Source organism: Pteropus medius, unplaced genomic scaffold (genome assembly GCF_902729225.1).
Source record: "Pteropus medius unplaced genomic scaffold, Ma_sr-lr_union100, whole genome shotgun sequence".
Taxonomy (NCBI): domain Eukaryota; kingdom Metazoa; phylum Chordata; class Mammalia; order Chiroptera; family Pteropodidae; genus Pteropus; species Pteropus medius.
The window spans coordinates 258,895-277,694 of NW_024356248.1; the positions used below are offsets into that span (position 1 = coordinate 258,895).

The window sequence follows — 18,800 nt, forward strand, 5'->3', positions numbered from 1 at the left end:
GAAATGGCCCGTGGGGGGCGGGGCCCGGGACTCTCAGCCCTCTTCCCGGAGTCACCCTCCACGCCTCTCTTCCCAGTGCTGTGTCCATACTAGGTCAGCGGCCTGCCAGGCTGGCCAGGGGCGGGGCGTCCGCTTGGGTGGGGCCCACCGGGATTTGGGTTGAAGCCTCCGGGACTACCGAGGATGCACGCTGTCAGGAGGCGGGATCAGAAGGGGGCGGGGCCTGTGGATAGTTGGTGCCTTCTTGACTCCGCCCTTAGCCCCGCCCCACTGCGGCGTTTCAGGGTCTCTTAGCAGGTGGCTGTGCTTTGCCCCAAGTCTGGGGAGTGTTAGGGCGAGAGATATTCATTGACTGCGCTATGCCAGCGTTGCCCTTACCTCATTTTGGGGAAACTGAGGACCTGAAAGGGCCTGTTCTTAGGCCTCGCATTACCAAGATTGAGATGTAGGGGAGGTCCTGCCTCACCAGCTGCGAGGCAGGGAGGGGCAAGCCTCGAAAGGCAGATTTGGGGCGGGTGGTTTCACAGTGAGTGTGTTTGAACCCAAAGGCCGGAAACGGTTACTGGCTCCCCTAGGCCCAGCTTGTGGGGACCCCAACCGCCTTGCGGCTGCCCCTCCCAAGCTCCTCCCTACCCGGGGCCTAGGCATACAAGCTTCTAGTCTCCAAGCTGCGGAGAACCTACCTACAGCTTGCAGCTGCCCCTTTCAACCTGGCCCCTTGGGGAGCCAGGCTTCCGGCGCCCCAGTCCCGCCTTTGAGCTGGAACTCCCCCCACAACATCCCCAGACATCAAGGTCTCGTCTCCAGGTAGCGGCGTTTTCATTCCTCCCTCTACACAGTCCCCTCTCCCCAAAATGCTCCCATCTTGTTCTAGCCCCTCCCCCATACTTAGCAGGACCTTGCTGCCCTTACGCCCCCAATCTCTACGAGGCCTGTGCCCCGCGCTGCCCGCAGGAAGATGCCGGGCCCCGGGCCGGGGTAGCCCCGTGGGAACGGTTTGTCTCGAAAACAGGAACCTGGGCCGGGGGCTGGGCGGGGCGCCCCTTCCCCACCGCAGTCCGCTTCCTGCCCCTCCCGGCTTCCTCTGCCCAACACCAGGCAGGGCGGAGGGCACAGGGGCATCTGAGGTGGGGGGAAAGGGCCCCCACCCCACGTCCCGCGCAGCCTAACCTCGGCTCGCCCACCCTCGGTGCAGCCAGTGGCGCAGCCCCCCGCCCGCGGCCCTGGCCTCCTGGCTGCGCAGCAGGGGAGTGGTTAAGCTGCCGCAGGGACCGCCGCGTGCGGGGCGAGAGGGAGCCCCAGTGGGGGAGGCGCAGCCGGCAGTGCGGAGCCCCGCGCAGGGCGGGGAGGGGAGGGGGCGGCCGCGGCGCGGGGGCGGGGCGGCGGGGAGCGGGGCCGCGGCGCGGAGAGCGGGCGGGAGCCGCAGCCGCAGCGAGGCCGGCGGGCGGGAGCGCACGGAGGTGGCGCTGGCCGTGCCGGGTGCGGGCTCCTTGACGCGGGTCCCAAGAGTGAGTGGAGCGAGCGCGGGCGGGACGATGCTCAGAGGAGGGCCTGGCCCCTAGCGGCCCCCCAGGGCGGCGGGTGGGTTGGTGGGTGGGGAGTCTGCGGCCCGGGTTGGGGGTAGGAGGGAGCTGCAGAGAGAGCAGAGGCTCCCGGGATAACCCGCGGGAGGGGGCGGCATAGCGGCGCACTCGGCCCTTCCCAGCCACGTCTCAGCGGGACCTTCCTCCACGGACTCTCCATTTGATAGATGAGAAAATTGAGGTTCCTAGAGGCCAAGTGACTCTCAAGGTCACACAGCAAGGAAGCGGCAGTGAGGAGGGGATGGCTCTGGGTGGCTCCCAGGAAAAGTCCGCCAGAACTCCGTGGAGGAACCCCCGCCCCCTCTGCCCAGCCCGGGGGAGTATGTGTAGGGGCGGGGTACCTTTCCGTGGGGTAAAGGCTCTGCCAGCGGCTGAGGTGAGGGGTCTTAGGGTACTGGGCTGCCTGGCTGGCCCTAGACCGCGGATGAAGGGGAGGGCGTAATGGGCGTGTGTGCGCGCACCCACGGGGGTGTGTGCATGTGTGGGAGTGTACATGCGTGTAGGCGCACTGTCTGGCTTGTGTGCACACGTGTGTGGATGTCAGCGCTGCGGTGGCCGAGAAACTCCAGGCTGGCTTCGCTGGAGTGAGCAGAGGGTCCGGGAGCTGGCCCCATCAATGGATTTGCATTCTGGGGTAGAGAGCTGGGTATGTGTGCCCGAGGGTTCCTTTGCGCAGGTGTGCTCAGGGTGTGGGTGCCATTGTGTGTGTGACACGGAGGATGAGAGGCGAATGCCTGAGGCCTGGGTGTGTGTGAGCCAGGGCGTCTTGCACCCCAATGTGGGCCCCTGTCCTCCGGTATGGATTAAGTGTCTGTCCTTACATGGGTGCGTACGATCCCGCACTGGAGTTGCTGGTGGAGTCCTACAGGCACTCTCCAGCCCCCACGGCAATGGCGCCTCCTTCTGGCACCCTACCCTGTGTGCCCCAGCGTGGCCCGCCTGTGTGCCTGCTCGCAGTTCGACTGTGCGGTATGGGAGCTTGGGTCAGGAGCCTCGGCTGGGGAGGAAGATGGCTTGTGCAAGGGCTGAGCCGGGACTCCTGGGGCCTTCACCGAGGAGGTGTTTAGGGAGCGCGCGGTTCCCAGGCTCAGGCTTCCCGCTGACCCCTCCCAGCCGCAGCAGACTCCCCCCACCCTAGCCCTACCCCCGCCCCAGGAATGTTCCTTTCCACTCTAGCCTGCCTCCCCAAGGGCAGGCCCCTGGGGGCCGTCACAGCTCCGCCTCCCTTCCCGGGAGCCTGGGAGGGAGCAAAGCGGGCAGGACGCCTGGGTTCCTACCCCCCTCCCATCCTAGAGAGAAATTCCTCCGAGGTCCCCTCAGGCTCTGAGTTCCCAAAATAACCCTGCGGGGGAAGGGAGGCTGTGGAGAGAGAGAAGCGGGAGGGGCACAGAGCCTAGCTGCTGGGTGCTGCAGGTGCCTCTGGAAAGAGGGCGCGAGGGGAAGAGGGACTAGGAGGGGCTAGGGCACCAACCAGCCCCCGGAGTACTAGCTTGTCCTCATCCCTGGGGAGTCCCTCGGCCCTCCCACGACTCTGAGGGTGGGCCGGAAGCCTCTTGGTGAGTCGGTTTCCCAACTGGTGGGTTGCACCATCCTGGGCCAGACCGTTTAACCCAGGGAGTGGCCGCAGCCGACGGATCCGCCCCTGCCCAGCAGGGGGCGTGCCCGCCACGCCCCGTTCCTGCCCTCCGGCCGCTCTCTTGGCCGGCGCCTCTGCGGACTCCTGCTTTCCTTCTCCCCGGACAGGGGTCCGGTCTGAACCCCGTGGGAATCTAACCCCGGAGCGCAGCTTGGCCCAGCCTACCCGCGCCGGCGGCCATGGCGGGCACCCTAGACCTGGACAAGGGCTGCACGGTGGAAGAGCTGCTCCGCGGCTGCATCGAAGCCTTTGGTGAGTGGCACGGAAATTCACACCCAGCCTGAACCAAGCGCGGAGCCTGAACCCGGGTCCCCGCCTCCCAGGGTAGGCACCAGGTCGGGACCCAGCCCAGCCAGCGCCGCATCCTGCATCCTCTTTAACGAAAGCATCTTATCCTCTTCATCGTAAAGAGATCCCTATGCTTCAGAAAAATAAAATATTTCCCTTCCCTCGTATGCTGGCGTCGAAGGCAGAGACGGGGTCCGTAGACTCTTGACACAGGAGGAGCATTATCTGTTTCCCCCGGGATTCTGGAGGAACTCTTTATCTCCGGCCTGGGAACTGTTTCCGGCTGATGTGGGGCAGCTTATCTGGTGAAGGGGTGCCCCTTCCCCCCAGTACTCAGGAAATGACCTCTGGATTCTTGACCCTGGGAACCCAGGCTCCTTCCGCCCCAGCTGGTTCCCCTCTGGACGATGGGCCGGACTCAGACACTCTCCTCCAGTCCCTCGGATCCTGCCTTATTTCTCTCCCACCCTAGCTCTTCTTTCTGATCCGCCTCCTGGTTTCGGAGTCTGGGAAAGCAGGAGGAGGGCTGCAGGATAGGGTTTGGGGATCATGGCTGCGGGACGAAGGGTCAACCGGCTTCTTTTTGACCCCTCGGAGTTAGATGACTCCGGGAAGGTGCGAGACCCGCAGCTGGTGCGCATGTTCCTCATGATGCATCCCTGGTACATCCCTTCCTCTCAGTTGGCGGCAAAACTGCTTCACATATATCCTTCGCTGGTCTCGCCGAGGGCTCTGCGGTCCTAGTTCCCCAGCAAGGCCCGCTGCCCAGCTCAGGTGGAGAATGGGCTTCACTAGGCGAGCATGGGCCCCTCCTGCAGCGTCCCAGAATTCTGGCTTGGCTCAGCCTCCCTCTAGGGCCTAGGCTCCACCCCTTTCCTCCCGTCTAGGCTCAGCCCCGCCCCTGACTCTCTCCCCAACCTAGGCCTTACCCTCTCCCTCCCTACAGTCTAGGACTCGTCCCTACTGCCAGCCCAGTCCACCTCTTGCCTCTCTCCCAGAGCCTAGGCCCTGCTCTCAGCCACCCCCAGAACCTAGCCCCCTTCCCTTCGACGATTTCTTCCCAAAGCTCACCTCACCCCCCTCCTTCAGCCCTTACCCAGAGCTTCTCGGCCCCTGCCCACACCCCAGACCCCGCCCCCAGCATGTCTCCTAGAATCAGGCCCCATCATTTGCCTGCCTTTCTAGAGTTAGGCTGCATCTTGGTTTTCCTTAACTCTCCTTCACTTACCAACAATCCCGGAAGGACAACTCCAGTTCGCTGCAGGTGAAAACATGCCACTTGGTCAGGTGAGTCTTCCTCCTGGGACACCGTCCTCTCCTTCCTCTGCTTTCCATCTCTCAGGTTTCACACTGGACTGAAGGAGTGGGAAGACCCGGTTCTGGGAGTTGGTCAGGCAGGTTTGCCCCAGGCTCTGTCCATGGTGGGTGTGCTGCCAGAGGCCCCTTCCTGGTCCTGGGCTGGGTTTTCTGATCTGCTTATGGGAAGTGGGAGAGGGGAACCACCACAGTTTGAGGCTCTTTCCCCCTTTATGGGGAACTACGCCAGGGAATGATGGGGGAAGGGCTGCCTTGGGTGACTCCCAACCCCCTGCAGGTACTGGATCTCAGCATTCCCAGCAGAGTTCGACTTGAACCATGAGCTCGCTGAGCAGATCAAGGAGCTGAAGGCTCTGCTGGACCAAGAAGGGAACCGGAGGCACAGCAGCCTCATCGACATTGAGAGCGTGTGCGTGGGGGGCTCTCGGGGCTGGGGGGCACTCTTCATCCCTGCACTGTCTGCTCTTAATAAATGTTTGTTGAATTGAGTCAGTGAGGGTCATGTCACTCTCTTGCTTAAAAACCTTCTACGGTTCTCTGTCACCTTCAAAATGTCTCAGCTGGGGATTAAGGCCTCTCATAGTCTTGGGCCAGCTTGGCATCTGTGCCTCATCTTCCACAGCCCAGCATCCATCCCATGCACCTCATCCTGCAGCTGCAGGGGTCCACTCACCATCCTCCGGCCCTGCGCCCTTTCCCACCACGATGCTCTGCTCACCATTGTTCCCCTCCACTCTCTGTGTTACCATGCTCAGCTCAAATGTGAAATGTCTGTGGGCGCTGAAGTCCCCGGCCCTTCCAGGGCAGAATTTGTTCCCCCCTCTGTTCCCACGTGGCACTTTGTGCGAAGACCTGTACGCGTGCCACACTGTTTTATGATTGTTTGTTTCTGTGTCTGTCTCCCTCAGTAGCCTGTGAGCTCCTCGGGGGCAGGAACCGTGTCTTGCTCATCTCTGTACCCCCAGCGCCTAGCACAGTGCCTGGCACAGAGTACGTCTTCCATAATCATGTGTAGAGTACATGACAAGGGGGAGATTGCAGGAGTTCTGGGACTGGGGACATCGTGGAGGTTCTCAGTTAGCTCGAGTGGCGTGTCTACGTGAGTGTGGGGCATTTCCAGCAAAGGGCTCACTGCCCCTGCTCCCCCAGCCCCACATACAAGTGGAAGAGGCAGGTGACCCAGCGGAACCCCGTGGGACAGAAAAAGCGCAAGATGTCCCTGTTGTTCGACCACCTGGAGCCCATGGAGCTGGCGGAGCATCTCACTTACCTGGAGTATCGCTCATTCTGCAAGATCCTGGTGCGGCCGAGGGCCTTTGGTCAGGGGTGGAGTATGGGCTGGGAGGGGTTCCCAGGAGAGGCAGTTTCTCTGGGATAGGTGGGGTCACAGGGCGGGTGGCTGGAGGGGAGGAGTTGCCGTGGGTGAGGAGAGGAGCCCACAGGGTGCTGAGGCCACGCCTGCCCCCAGTTCCAGGACTATCACAGTTTCGTGACTCACGGCTGCACCGTGGACAACCCTGTCCTGGAGCGATTCATCTCCCTCTTCAACAGTGTGTCACAGTGGGTGCAGCTCATGATTCTCAGCAAGCCCACAGCCCCACAGCGGGCCCTGGTTATCAAGCACTTCGTCCACGTGGCAGAGGTGCCCACCCCTCCCCCACCCTTCCTACCCCGCCCCTTCCTCCCCAATTGCTAGTGTGCTGAGTCCTCCCTCCTTTCCATGAAACCACTGCCTCCTCTCCAGAAAATCCGTGCCAAATTCTGGGTCCGCTCAGTGGCCCCCCGCCCCATCTCACTTTGTCTCCCAGAAGCTGCTACAGCTGCAGAACTTCAACACGCTGATGGCAGTAGTCGGGGGCCTGAGCCACAGCTCCATCTCCCGCCTCAAGGAGACCCACAGCCACGTCAGCCCTGAGACCATCAAGGTGCTTGGGACCGGGGGTGGGGGGTCAGGGGAACAGCCTCGCCAAGCCCTGGGCTGGCCTCCCCAGGTCTGGCCTCCTTTGGAACTCTCAGCGGCAAGCGCTGGGCCCCCCTGCTCTCACTTGACCTATGAGGAAACTGAGGCTCGGAAGGATTAAATGTTCTTCCCAGGTTACACAATGAAAGCGACAGAGTGGGGGTGCACAGGTCTGCCTGACTCCAAAGCTCGTGCTTTCTCCTTTCGTTAAACATATTGGGTGACATACATATAGAAAAGTATGTAAAACATATGTACAGTTTAAAGAAAAATAAAGAAAACACCTGTGTAACCACCACCCAGGTCAAGAAATAGAACACTGCCAGCCCCTGAAGCTCCCAGCACCTTAGAACATAACTCCCTCCCCTTCAGAGGTAACCAATGTCATGACTTTTGTAACAATGATGACCTTGCTTTTCTTAGCTTTACCACCTGTGAATGCATCCCAAATGATGCGGGTTTTTTGTTGCCTGTTTTTGAACTTTCTATGAATGGTATCATGTTGTATATGTTATTTTAAATCTTTCATTCTCGCTTTCTGTTCTGTGGAGCAATTTATTCATTCATTTCTAGTACCGTTTAATATTTTATTGTCGGTCCATTCCAATTCATCTATCTACTCTACTTTTGAACATTTGGAGTTTTTCCAGTTTGGATGGTTATGAACAACACACCTAAGAACACTCTTCTAGATTATTGTCCTGTGCTGCTTTGCCTCCCTGAGCCTCAGTTTCTTCTCCTGTTAAATGTTGATGATAATCTATGGCCAGGCCAGATGCAATGGGTATTCCCTTGAATTTGTGACCTATGAACTCTGATCCTCAGGGGCTCAGGGAACCAGTGTTGGGGGACAGTGAGGAAGGATTTTGACCTTTTACCCATCCTTGACTCTGATCCTCATCCTCTCCCACATTTTCAGGGCCGACGGGGGAGGATGGTTGAGCCAATGATGTGTGCGTATGTGTGCGTGTGTGTGTGACCTTCTGCCCTCTGCCCCCCAGCTCTGGGAAGGTCTGACAGAATTAGTGACGGCCACTGGCAACTATGGCAACTACCGGCGCCGGCTGGCAGCCTGTGTGGGCTTCCGTTTTCCCATCCTGGGCGTGCACCTCAAAGACCTGGTGGCCCTGCAGCTGGCATTGCCTGACTGGCTGGACCCTGCCCGGACCCGACTTAATGGGGCCAAGATGAAGCAGCTCTTCAGCATCCTGGAGGAGCTGGCCATGGTGACCAGCCTTCGGCCACCAGTGCAGGCCAACCCTGACCTGCTGAGCCTGCTCACGGTGAGGGGCCAGGTGCCAGGGTTGATGCCCACACCCGGTCCTGGTTTTACACAAGGCCATGGGCTCGGCCTTGGCTTCTCGGTTCTGGCCAAGAGATTGAGATCTGGACTGGGCTCCAGGGTTTATAGTGAACTCTGAGATGAATTCTAGGCATTACATAGGCTGTGGACTGAGGTCTGATCTCGAGGCTGATGTGTGGGCTTGAGGCTGGGCCTGGGCCCTGGGTTGAGTTCCTATCAGTGGGTCATGTTCAAGGTTTGGGGCCAAGCTCTGAATTCTGCATGTAGGGATAGTTTCTAAACATGGTCCTGAGCTCTGAGGTTCTGGACTTGACCTTGGACTTGGTTTTGAGGTTTAGAGTTAGAGTTGGGTTCTAGTGTAGATTTGAATATGTTTCTAGACATTGGACTGGGGCTTAGGTTTTGGGTTTAGAGTGAATTCTTAAGCTATTCTCTGGACTGAGATCAGGGTTGAAATCTGAGCTGGATTCTGGATGCTAGGTTGGGTTCTAGGTTGTGGGTGAATTTCAGAGCTCTAGGCTGGGTTCTGACCTGGATTCTTGACTGAGATCTTGGCAGTGTGTTATGCTCAAGGTTTAGAGCCAAGCTTGGGTTCTTGTCTGTGTGCTAGGCTGGCATGTGGTTGCTGGGGTGTGTTCTGAGCTGTCCTTTGTCCTGAGTCGAGCTTCTGGGACTGGGCCTGGGGCTGAGCTGCAGCCTTCAGGTGGAACTGTGTGACCCTGAGTTTTGGGCGGTGTGCTCCTGAGAGAGCAGGGGCCGGTGAGTGATCAGACCTGTGTCACAGGTGTCTCTGGATCAGTATCAGACGGAAGACGAGCTCTACCAACTGTCCCTGCAGAGGGAGCCACGCTCCAAGTCCTCGGTGAGGGAGAGAACCCCGCTTCCCCACCTCGTCCACCCTCTTCCTACCCTCCTCCGCCCCTGCCTGAGAAGCCCAGGATGTGAGGGCAGGAGCGGCTCCCTCACCTGTCCTGCCTGTTGTCCAGGCTTTCTTCCCCCCAGACCTTCTCCTCTCTGCTCCCCTGGGCCCGGGGCTCCCTCACCTCTGGCCTTCGCTCAGTCCTGACCATTCCCACAGCCCACCAGCCCTACGAGCTGCACCCCACCACCCCGGGCCCCAGTGCTGGAAGAGTGGACTGCAGCTGCCAAACCCAAGCTGGATCAGGCACTCATGGTGGAACACATCGAGAAAATGGTGGAGGTGAGACTAGCGGACAGCTGCGGAGCCTGAGGGGTAAGGGGCTAAGTCCGTAGTGGTCGATCAAGGTGGGTTTTGCCAGGTACCACCTCGGAAGCCACCACTAGTGCCATGGTCATGGGCCAGCACTCAGTCTCCAGAAGGCATGGGCATAGCCGATGGGTGGGGTTGGGTGGGGGTATGGTGGGGGAGATGGACAGCCGCCAGCATTCGAGACACCCTTCGTAACATGAACTGGGAATGTGGGCAGGACGGATCCTTTTATCTTCCTGCCCCTACGTGTCCCTCTGTGTCCTCCAGTCTGTGTTCCGGAACTTTGATGTCGATGGAGACGGCCACATCTCACAGGAAGAGTTCCAGATCATCCGTGGGAACTTCCCTTACCTCAGCGCCTTTGGGGACTTGGACCAGAACCAGTGAGGAGGGCTGGGGACTGGGGGAGAGGGAAGGCAGGCTCACTTCCTCTTGGGTTTCAGTTTCTTCTTGTGCAAGATCAGGCCATTGGACCAAATGATCTTGGCAGAGGAAGCCACCAATGTGGGGAGGGGCTCCTAGTCCGGTGATTGGGCGGGGGGTTGCGGCTGCGGAGGCACAAGGTTACCTCACTCATTCAGACAGATGCGGGCTCCACTAGGATCTTACAAAGACTGTGGCCTGAGGACTATTGCTACACAAGTTCCATTTTATTTGTGGAGTTCACAGCTGGCAAAAAGTGTGGGCAAGTTGAATTCCTGGGTAGCTCGTTTTAATGAGTAGATAAGAAAGGCCTGCAATTAGCAGCACCCACTTGCTTATCAACAATTCACAAGCTGACAATTTGGACAAACAGCTGGTTCTCTGAAGTAGGTTAAGTGTGTCCCCTGCAACCACGTTCATACCCCTATTCAGCTGAGAAGATGAAATTCCAATCAAAATTTATAGTCTATCTCAGGTCGAGTTATTTTTCGTGTTAATCCATATTTTTAAAATCTGTTTTTCTTTTCCATATTGCAAAAATCCCCGGTTGATTAAAAAAAAAAAATCCAGGTTATAAAATAGATTTGTGGTGAACAGAGGGTATAAAGTAAGAAGTGGAAAGTTCTCTTGCTCCTTTTCCATCGGTAAAGGTTATGCCCTTAGTAACGCCGTTAGAAATGTTCCTGGTCTGGCAGTGTGTGTATCCTTCCAGTCTTTTTTCCCCATGCATGTATAAATCGATATAGATTTTGTTGCCTGTGTTCGTGTTATGGACAAACAGGATTATAGCATAAATTTAGCTCTGCCCGTGGTGTTTATTGTACTTGCTTTCTCCACCCAGAGTTGAGACAGAGTTCCATTTATCTCCTTGGGTTCGTGGGTGGATTATTTTTCAGGCCACACTTTCAATGAGGATGCAGCCCTTGGCGGCCTTTGAGGCCCCAGCTTCATGCAGACGTCTCAGCCTTAACTCCCCGCCACCTGCAGGCCCCTTGTTGGGTATCAAAACCCAGCACCTGGCTCACCAGGAGGAGACCAGCAACTTCTCCTGGGGCAGCTGCGCAGTGTCTGGCTCCAACTCACTGCCTCAGCTTGAAGCTCCCTTTCTGTCTCTGGAACTTGGGGGCTTCCAATTCTTGCAAACTCACCTATGCATTTAAAGCGATTTTTGATCTATTTTAACCAGCACCTAGGTATTTGTGGCAGTACGGTTTTCAGTATTTTGTTTTGTTTTGTTGTTGTTGATGTTGTCGTCACTGTCCTGATGGCACCGCACGCCTGGCTTTTTTTGCTTTTGTTTTTCACTTAAACCTTTATCATGGACATCTTTGCACGCCAGTTCATGCGGAACTACCTCACTCTTTAGAACAGCTTCGGAGTATTCCACGGTGAGGCTGGGCCATCCTTTACTTCACCCTTCTCCTGCTGATGGACGTGTACTCTTCCCGGTTTTTTGCTATTAATATACAGCAGGCTGCTGTGAACATCTTTGTAGAGATGCACTCAGGCCACTGATTCTGTAGGAGAAATTCCTAGAAGTGGGATAATTGGATCAAAAAATATGCACATTCTAAATTAGGAGAGAGACTGCCAAAGTGACCTCAGGCAAGGTTGTGCCAGCTTGCACCCCCATCAGCAGCAAATGAGTGCCCATTTCCCAACTTCCTTGCCAAGAGTGGATGCTATAATAAGCTTTACAATTTTGCCAGTCTAATTGGCAAATGGTGTCTTGGTTAAAATTCACATTTCTTTAATACGAGTGGGGGTAGGATATCTTTTCATATGTTTATTGGCCACTTATATTTCTTCTGTTAATTGCCTATTCATAGTCTTTGTCCATTATTCCACTGGGTTGTTGGTCTTTTTCTCATTGATTTTTTAGAATTTCTGTTAATGGATATTAACTCTTTCCTGTTGAATGTGTTGGCAAATATTTTCTCCCTGTCTGTCATTTATGTTGTCTTTTCCCATATAAAGTTTAAAAAAATTTTTTGTGTGCTCAAAATGTCAGTCTTTTCCTTTATGGCTTCTTAGATTTGTGCTACGTGTAGGAAGACCCTCACCCCCCCACCCCAAGATTACAAAATTATTCTCTTATACATTTTCCAATGCTTTGATAATTTTTATTTTTTACATTAATGTTTTCAATTCAGTGGGAATTTAGTTTTCATGCACAGTAGAAATCCAGGCTTATCTTGTGTTCTAACTGGCCAGTTGTCCCAATGCCCCATTGATTTGAGGGACCACCTGGATCACATCACGGAACCCCAGATACAGTAGGTGGGAGTTCCCAGCAAGAACCAGTCCTGACAGAAATAGCTCCTGGTAGCCTGGGACCTATTAACTACACAGACACTGTTGTCAATGCTTCATGTGCAATAAACCCCCTGAGGTGTAGGAACTATCATTACCCCCACTTATAGAAGAAACTGAGGCACAGGGAGTTTAACCAGACCGAGGTCGCACGGCCAGAAAGTAGTGGAGCCAAACTTCGAACTGAGATCTGTCTCTCTCCAGAGCACATGCTCACTCTTTTTCTGAAATATGATAATAGGTGAAAAAAGTGTTCTGTGGGAAGCCCTGGATAATGTGGGAAACATTGATTACAGGTGTCTTTCTGGCAGGATTATGCAAGGATGAGGCAAGTGCAGCTGTTCCCGGTCTTACCTGGCCCCAGAACACATCAGAGTTCTCTTAATTCTCAGGGCCCCCAACTCGTGTTCCGCAGAGCTCACTTTGGGAAACAGAGGCTGATAATCCCAGGGGAGAACGCGCAGCTTTTTTTTGTTTACACACCAACTCTGTGAAGTGGCAGGGCAGGAATTATAATCCCCATTTTTTTCTGGAGGAGGAAACCCAGGAGAAGTGATTGCCAGAGACCACACAACTAGTTAGTGGCAGCCACTGCACCTGCCTGACTCCAAGTCTAGTGTATTTTCTCTTTCCTGCACCACGGGTCGAAAATCAGGACTTTGGTGAGGAACTTTTATTTGGTAGGGGGTTTTCCCAGTGGGATGGGTTAGGCCGGGGGTAGGTGGTCCTGGGGAGAGCCCAAACTTAGGTGCTCCCCCTCCCCCGACAGGGATGGCTGCATCAGCAGGGAGGAGATGGTCTCCTACTTCCTGCGCTCCAGCTCCGTGCTGGGAGGCCGCATGGGCTTCGTACACAACTTCCACGAGAGCAACTCCTTACGCCCGGTTGCCTGCCGCCACTGCAAGGCCCTGGTGAGCCCCCGGCCTAGCCACGCCTCTCCAGCCCTGGCCCCACCCACTCGCTCCCCGCCCCACCCTCCCTTTTGGACCCGCCCCTGCCAGAGCCTTCTCAGCCGAGGCAAGCCTCATGAATTCCACCTGCTTCTCCTCTTGCTGTTCTACACCTAACCCTGAGGGGCTATAAGGACCCGGAGAGGGTGGGCCCCAGTCCCTAACCTTGAGAAGGAAGTAGAGTCATCACCTCTAAATCCCATTTCCCAGCGCGGCCCCTCCTCTATTTCAGATCCTGGGCATCTACAAGCAGGGCCTCAAATGCCGAGGTGAGATGGAATGGCAGGGCTGCTGGGCTGTTTTTCTGGAAGAGTTACTGTCTGGGTGGAGATTCTTTATTTTGGTGGGGCAATTGCAAAGGAGTGAAGTACCTTCAAGACAGAGAGGCGTGATGGTTCCATGTGTAGGGGGTAGCTTTTAAGAGCGCTTTAATTTTGGTGAGGCAGCTGCCCGGAAACAGAGAACTTTGGAGGGGGCATAGACTGGCAAGTGGGATGAAGAGAGCACTTTGGAAGGAGGCTCTTGTTTTGGTGGGGCAGCCGCTCGGGAGCAAAGGAACCTGGGGAAAGGGGCAGGCCCGGAGAATGGGATGGGGGCGCGTTCTGACCAATGGCCCTGGCCGGGTTCCCCATCTGCCTCCCCCAGCCTGTGGCGTGACCTGCCACAAGCAATGCAAGGATCGCCTGTCAGTTGAGTGCCGGCGCCGGGCCCAGAGTGTGAGTCTGGAGGGGTCTGCATCCTCACCCTCACCCACACACACCCACCATCGCGCCTTCAGCTTCTCCCTGCCCCGCCCGGGCAGGCGAGGCTCCCGGCCTCCAGGTAAGAAAGGGCCTCGTTTTGTATCGAGGGAGTGGGGCAGGGAAGCAGGGCCATTGTGGTAAAGTCTTAACTTATCCAGGATGGAAACCATTCCAGAGCTTGAAATTCTCTTATTTTGGTGGGGCAATGAAGAAAGGTTGGACAGGTAAGAGGGCCAGAAGGTGTCCAAGGAACCCCCGTCCCTCTGAAGCCGAGAGACTCTATAGAAGAGTAAAATTGAAAGAGACTTCAAGATTCCAGTCTCACTCTTATTTTGTTAGGGGGATTGACAAGGGATTGGAGAGGGCCATTTGCCTACAGTTTCCTTTTTGGCTGCTCTGGAGGCCATTCTGAGAACAGTCCCTTGCCCCCAAATCTCCCGGCAGCTCTCTTGGGGTCTCTGGTGGTTTTAGGTCAGTTTGCTGAATGACAATTCCTCCAATGATTATTTTGCTGAGAGTAGTCTGAACAACTATGTTAAACTGGTGTCTAAGGGAGTTGACCACAACCGTTCAGATTGGCCTAAGTCCTCAAAATAGAAAAGATAAAACCATTCGCATCGAGCCTTCCAGACGTGCCAGGGTCTAAAATGTATAACACACGCAAAATTGATATTTAAGCAAACTACACTGACAAATCTGTGACTGTGAAAAAGCTGCGGCAAAATGAAATCCCAGAGAAAGAGCCTTAAAAATTGGGCCATTTGGTCATCCAGTGAACTGCATCTTGGTGGATGAGTCTGCTTCTGGGATGGGGTGAGGTGCCTCCTGTGAGTGGGGGAAAGGCTGCTGAGGACACAGGGACCCAAGAGTTGGTCCTGTGATCCCCCCTCCCTGCAGAGATCCGAGAAGAGGAGGTACAGACTGTGGAGGATGGCGTGTTTGACATCCACTTGTAATGATGGTGAGTCAGCCCACAGCCTGTGCCAGAGCCTCCCCACAGAGGGCTGGGGGAGTGGGGGGGGATGTGGGAGAGGGGCGCTCTGTCTGAATGGCCCAGGTCAGGCAGACTCCTACATTTGGGGATCGGGTCTTCCTCAGTACCTCTGTTTTTCTCTTCCCAGCTGTGACTGGATCGAGCACTCCTGCCTGACTGGGAGACCAGACCTCGAGCAGAGCAGGGAGCCTGGGTGCTGGGGCTGGGGGGGCGGGATGTGAGGGTGGCATGCGGTTGAGGGCAGGGCCAGGGCTGGGGTCCCTAAGGTTGTACAGACTCTTGTGAATATTTGTATTTTCCAGATGGAATAAAAAGGCCCGTGTCATGAATCTGGACCATCAGAGCCTAGAATCCTCGAGGGGGGACAGGGGGCTGCGATCAAAGGGGCTAGAGTCTTGGAGTCCAGAACTTTATAGTTGGAGAATCTTGGGCGATCTGGAATCTCATGTGTTTGGAATCTGGGTCGGGGGACTAGAATCCTGAGGGATAGAACCTTAGAACCAGAAAACCTTGGAACATAAGCATCTTAGAGAGGATCCGAAGTCTCAAGGAGTCTAAGAATCTTGGGGACTCTAAAACTTGAAACGAACACATCTTTGCACCCAGAATTGTTGGGCTCAGTGATCAGGCGCAAACATAGCCTTCAGCCCATAGCTGAAATTCCCTTGCTTGACGGGTAGCCTTTCAGCTCCTGTCTGAATACTTCCCAGCAATGGGGAGCCACTGCAGAGTATCATGGGAGGGAGAGGGCAGCTCAGAGTGCTGGCTGTGGGGGAAGGGAGGTAGGGGCCTGGGAAGCTTTCCTGTCTCAGAGTGGGGGCTGCATTCCTCGGACTTGCAGCCTCCTGGCCTGGTGCTGCTGCCAGCCCAGAAGGACAGTGACTTCCAGAGGAAATGCATATTGATCCTGCTCTCAGCCTCCTGTGGCCTCTCCCAACCCAGCTCCTCCCTCCTGGGTTTGCAGCACAGAGGTTTTGGGGGTCACTGCTACCTGAGGAAGGCTAAGGACACTTCTAAGGCTGGTCTGGGTGAGGAAGGGGAATGGGGGTCTTCTAAAGGTTCAAAGCCAGCCCTTGGTGTCCAGAGACTCCAGACAGCAGCTCGGGGTAGGAGCTACCTCCCCGGCCTCCCAAGCTGGGACCTGTCCTACAGCAGCTGTGGGTGGTGTCAGGGGTGGAGGCTTGAGCACTTCAACTCCTGCCTGCAAAGCACAATATCTGCAGAGCTGGCAGTGGCCTCAGCCCCCTCCCTCAGGGTTCCCTGACCCCATGCCATCTCCCCCTTTGAGACCGCACACCCCTGGCCTACTCCTCATTTGGGGGTCTCCTCCCACCCTCTTACTTTTCAGACCCGGGTTGGGGGGCCCCAGCCTTGTCCTCATTTGGGTTCCCCCTCCTTCTGTCCCTCCTTTAGTCCTCAGCCCCCTCCCGCCCTTCCCCCTCTCAAGGCTGTAATATCCGTTTCACGATTTGGGGGCTGAGTTGCTATAACAACAGACAGCGATTGTGTTGTGAAGAGCAGCTCGCTCCCTGAGCCGCCCGCCTCCCATGCTGCCTCCGTCCCTGTAGCCTGGTCGGCTTCCCTTCCTGCCGCCCCCAGCCCCAGCCTGGCCTCTTCCCAGTGTGTGTGTGTGCGAAGATGTGTCCAGGGAAACCCCACCTGGGAGTGTGACGTGGGACTGTCTTTTCATGGTCGCACGTGTGAATCTGGTGTATAAGCTTCACATGCTGTGCGTGTGTGTGCATGTGTGTGCACACACACGCACGCTGTTTTTGCTGCATTTCCCTTCTACCATGTGTCCCCACTGAACTTTGCACAAGAGAAGGGCCACATTGGGTGGGGACCTGTTGAGGAGGGTGTCTTGAGGGGGTGGGTCCTAACTGTATCATGCAGTCTCAACTAGCAGTCCTTGAGAGTATCTTAGTAGCTGGGGGAGGGGCGGGGAGGTACAGCAGCTGCCAGGTAACCTTTTCTGCCCTTGACGGGCAATGGTGGTCCAAGGAGCTAGGGGTGGGGACAGGAGACAAATGCTCACTCTCACGTTCTTTCCTGCCCCTGCCCTTCCCCCACGACTTCCCACACCCATCTGTAAGGGTCTGAGAGACAGTCTGTGAGTCACTGTACCTGTCTGTCTGTCCATCTAGGCCCTGGTGCCTGGCAGACATGTGTGTGTGTGTGTGTAGATTGCAGGGAGAGGAGCCATAGGGATGTGTGGGGCAGTGGGTTATGGGGTCAGAGAGGCGATTTCATATCCACAGGCCCTGACTCAGCAGTTCCCATTCTCTGGCTCCTTTAGTGGTCTTTGTGAGGCCAGCCTGAGGGTCTCTCCAAGGTCAGAGCAGGCCCCAGGTCTGGGATCTGGCTCAGAGATCTCTCCTCCTTACCCCTAAGAAACACTCCCTGTAGCCTAGTCCTGCTCTCATCCCCTGACAAGATGAGAAGGGAGACTTACTGAGTGATTGACCACTCTATGCAAAGTGCCTCAGGGGGCAGGATGATCCCGTGGGCAGGCTCTGTGTGCGCCTGTTCCCCTGGGCACGCATTTGTCTCTGAGTGTGTAGGTACCTGTATGCACGAGTTTGTGTATGTTCTTCAACAAGCATGTGCTTCCTGTGGGTGTCTTATCATCATGGGCATTCTGCAGCTGTCTCTGAGTGTCCCTTTGGGAATGTCTGTGTGCACATTGATAGTCGTGCCTGGCTGCGAGTGTGCCCTTTGTGCCTATGCATGCATTAGTGGTTGAGTGTGAGCGTTCTTGCAAGTTCCTCTGGCTAAGGAAGTGCCAACTACCACTGCTGTGCAGATCACAGACCCTGCAAAAGAAATTAGGGTCCTGGAGGGAGCTGGCAGAATGGTCTGACACACACACACACACACACACACACACACACACACCACGCACACACACACACACACACACACTTCATTCCAACTTTGTGGTACGCACACTAGGTGCCAGGTCCACCTTTCACTGGCTGAGTGAGTGAAGGGGTGTCCCCTTCCTCCCACACTAATGTATATGCACTGTGATGCAGATGCCCTCACAGGGAAGAATTCGCCCCAGCGTCACACTCACTCTGAAACTCAAGGTTGTCAGTGGTCCTGGCAATGTGCAGTCTTGATCCTGACCCTCGACCTACTCCTACCCCACTCCAGGATTCCAGGCAGGACTGGGGATCAAAGGTCAAACTCTGGGATTCCTGTGAGGCAAAGTTGGGAAACCCCAAGCGCCTAGGTCTACCCCACCCCCCTCTCCGCCTTTCCCTCCCCCACCGCCTCCGTCTTTATACCAGCAGACACTCTCTCCTCTCCGAGCAGTTCTAGGGGCAGTCAGGGGACCCTCGGGCGGTGGGAGGCCGAGGCCAGGCTACGGGCTGGAAAAAGCTCCCAGCATCCGCAGGCGGGGTCTCCCTTCCCTAGGCTCCTTAGAAGCCCGGGCCTGCCCCTGGGCGTAGCCAGGAGAGGGCGCTGCGGCCCGGGCCCTGCACCCGTCCTGATCTCTTGGTGCCTCACGTCGGGGCCCACAGGATCCCCTTCGGCTGGTCTTAGCCTGCCGGGCGCTGCCATATGGGCCCGCGGGCCGGGGGATGCGGGATCCGAGGGCCCAACCCGATGGGCGAGAGGCTAGGGTGCCTGGGTTCCCGGAAAAGGCACTGGGGCTGGGCTGGGACTCTAACTGGTTGGGCGCCCGGGCGCCAGGGCTAAGGATCGAGAGAAGATAGGAAGAGCTCGGATGCCCTGGGGCCGGGACGCCTGGGTCCTTCGCGGGGGAGGAAGGTGGGCCTGTGGAGCAGCGAGACTGGCAGCTTCTGCGTCTTTCCATTGGCTGCGCCACTCGTCTGTTAGCTCGGCATGGTCCAATGCGCGCGTCTGGGGGGCGGGCACTGGTGCTGATGCTGCCGTCAGTCGGTGTTGCAGGGATGCGGCGGCGGGAGCAGCCGCCCTGACTCGCGGAGCATCCTCCGAGCGGCACCGCGGCGGGGCGGGCGGGGACGCGGCGGGGAGCGAGAGAGGCGCGAGGCGGCCGCCACCACTAGCACCGGCTCCGCTATCTGCCAG

The 18,800-nt window shown here is 56.6% G+C and overlaps 1 protein-coding gene across 9 annotated transcripts; it reads left to right on the forward strand.

Annotated features, from left to right (window-relative positions):
• Nucleotides 1–634: 634 nt before the first annotated feature.
• On the forward strand, nt 635–15,451 carry RASGRP2 (RAS guanyl releasing protein 2). 9 transcript variants are annotated; one of them, XM_039860187.1, is made up of 18 exons: nt 635–807; nt 3,327–3,471; nt 4,109–4,211; nt 4,732–4,794; nt 5,102–5,233; nt 5,974–6,124; nt 6,293–6,466; nt 6,633–6,749; nt 7,786–8,067; nt 8,872–8,949; nt 9,166–9,288; nt 9,586–9,701; nt 12,824–12,965; nt 13,237–13,273; nt 13,650–13,826; nt 13,906–13,971; nt 14,645–14,708; nt 14,869–15,449. In XM_039860187.1, exons 2-17 carry the CDS (start codon nt 3,399–3,401, stop codon nt 14,701–14,703), a joined length of 1,893 nt encoding a protein of 630 aa, XP_039716121.1. In that variant the 5' UTR covers nt 635–807; nt 3,327–3,398; the 3' UTR covers nt 14,704–14,708; nt 14,869–15,449. The 9 variants fall into 9 exon arrangements, with proteins under 9 accessions (XP_039716121.1, XP_039716118.1, XP_039716123.1 ...); XM_039860184.1 differs by lacking the exon at nt 635–807 and adding an exon at nt 1,391–1,508 and having other exon boundaries at nt 14,869–15,448; XM_039860188.1 differs by lacking the exon at nt 635–807 and adding an exon at nt 1,686–1,959.
• Nucleotides 15,452–18,800: the final 3,349 nt, after the last annotated feature.

Excerpts from the sequence above, each read along its gene's own strand:
- RASGRP2 (XM_039860187.1), top strand. The coding sequence starts at position 3,399 with ATGGCGGGCACCCTAGACCTGGACAAGGGCTGCACGGTGGAAGAGCTG. Across the intron at positions 9,289-9,585 it reads ACATCGAGAAAATGGTGGAG|TCTGTGTTCCGGAACTTTGA; the intron begins GTGAGACTAGCG and ends TGTGTCCTCCAG. Across the intron at positions 13,972-14,644 it reads AATGAAGAAAGGTTGGACAG|AGATCCGAGAAGAGGAGGTA; the intron begins GTAAGAGGGCCA and ends CCCTCCCTGCAG.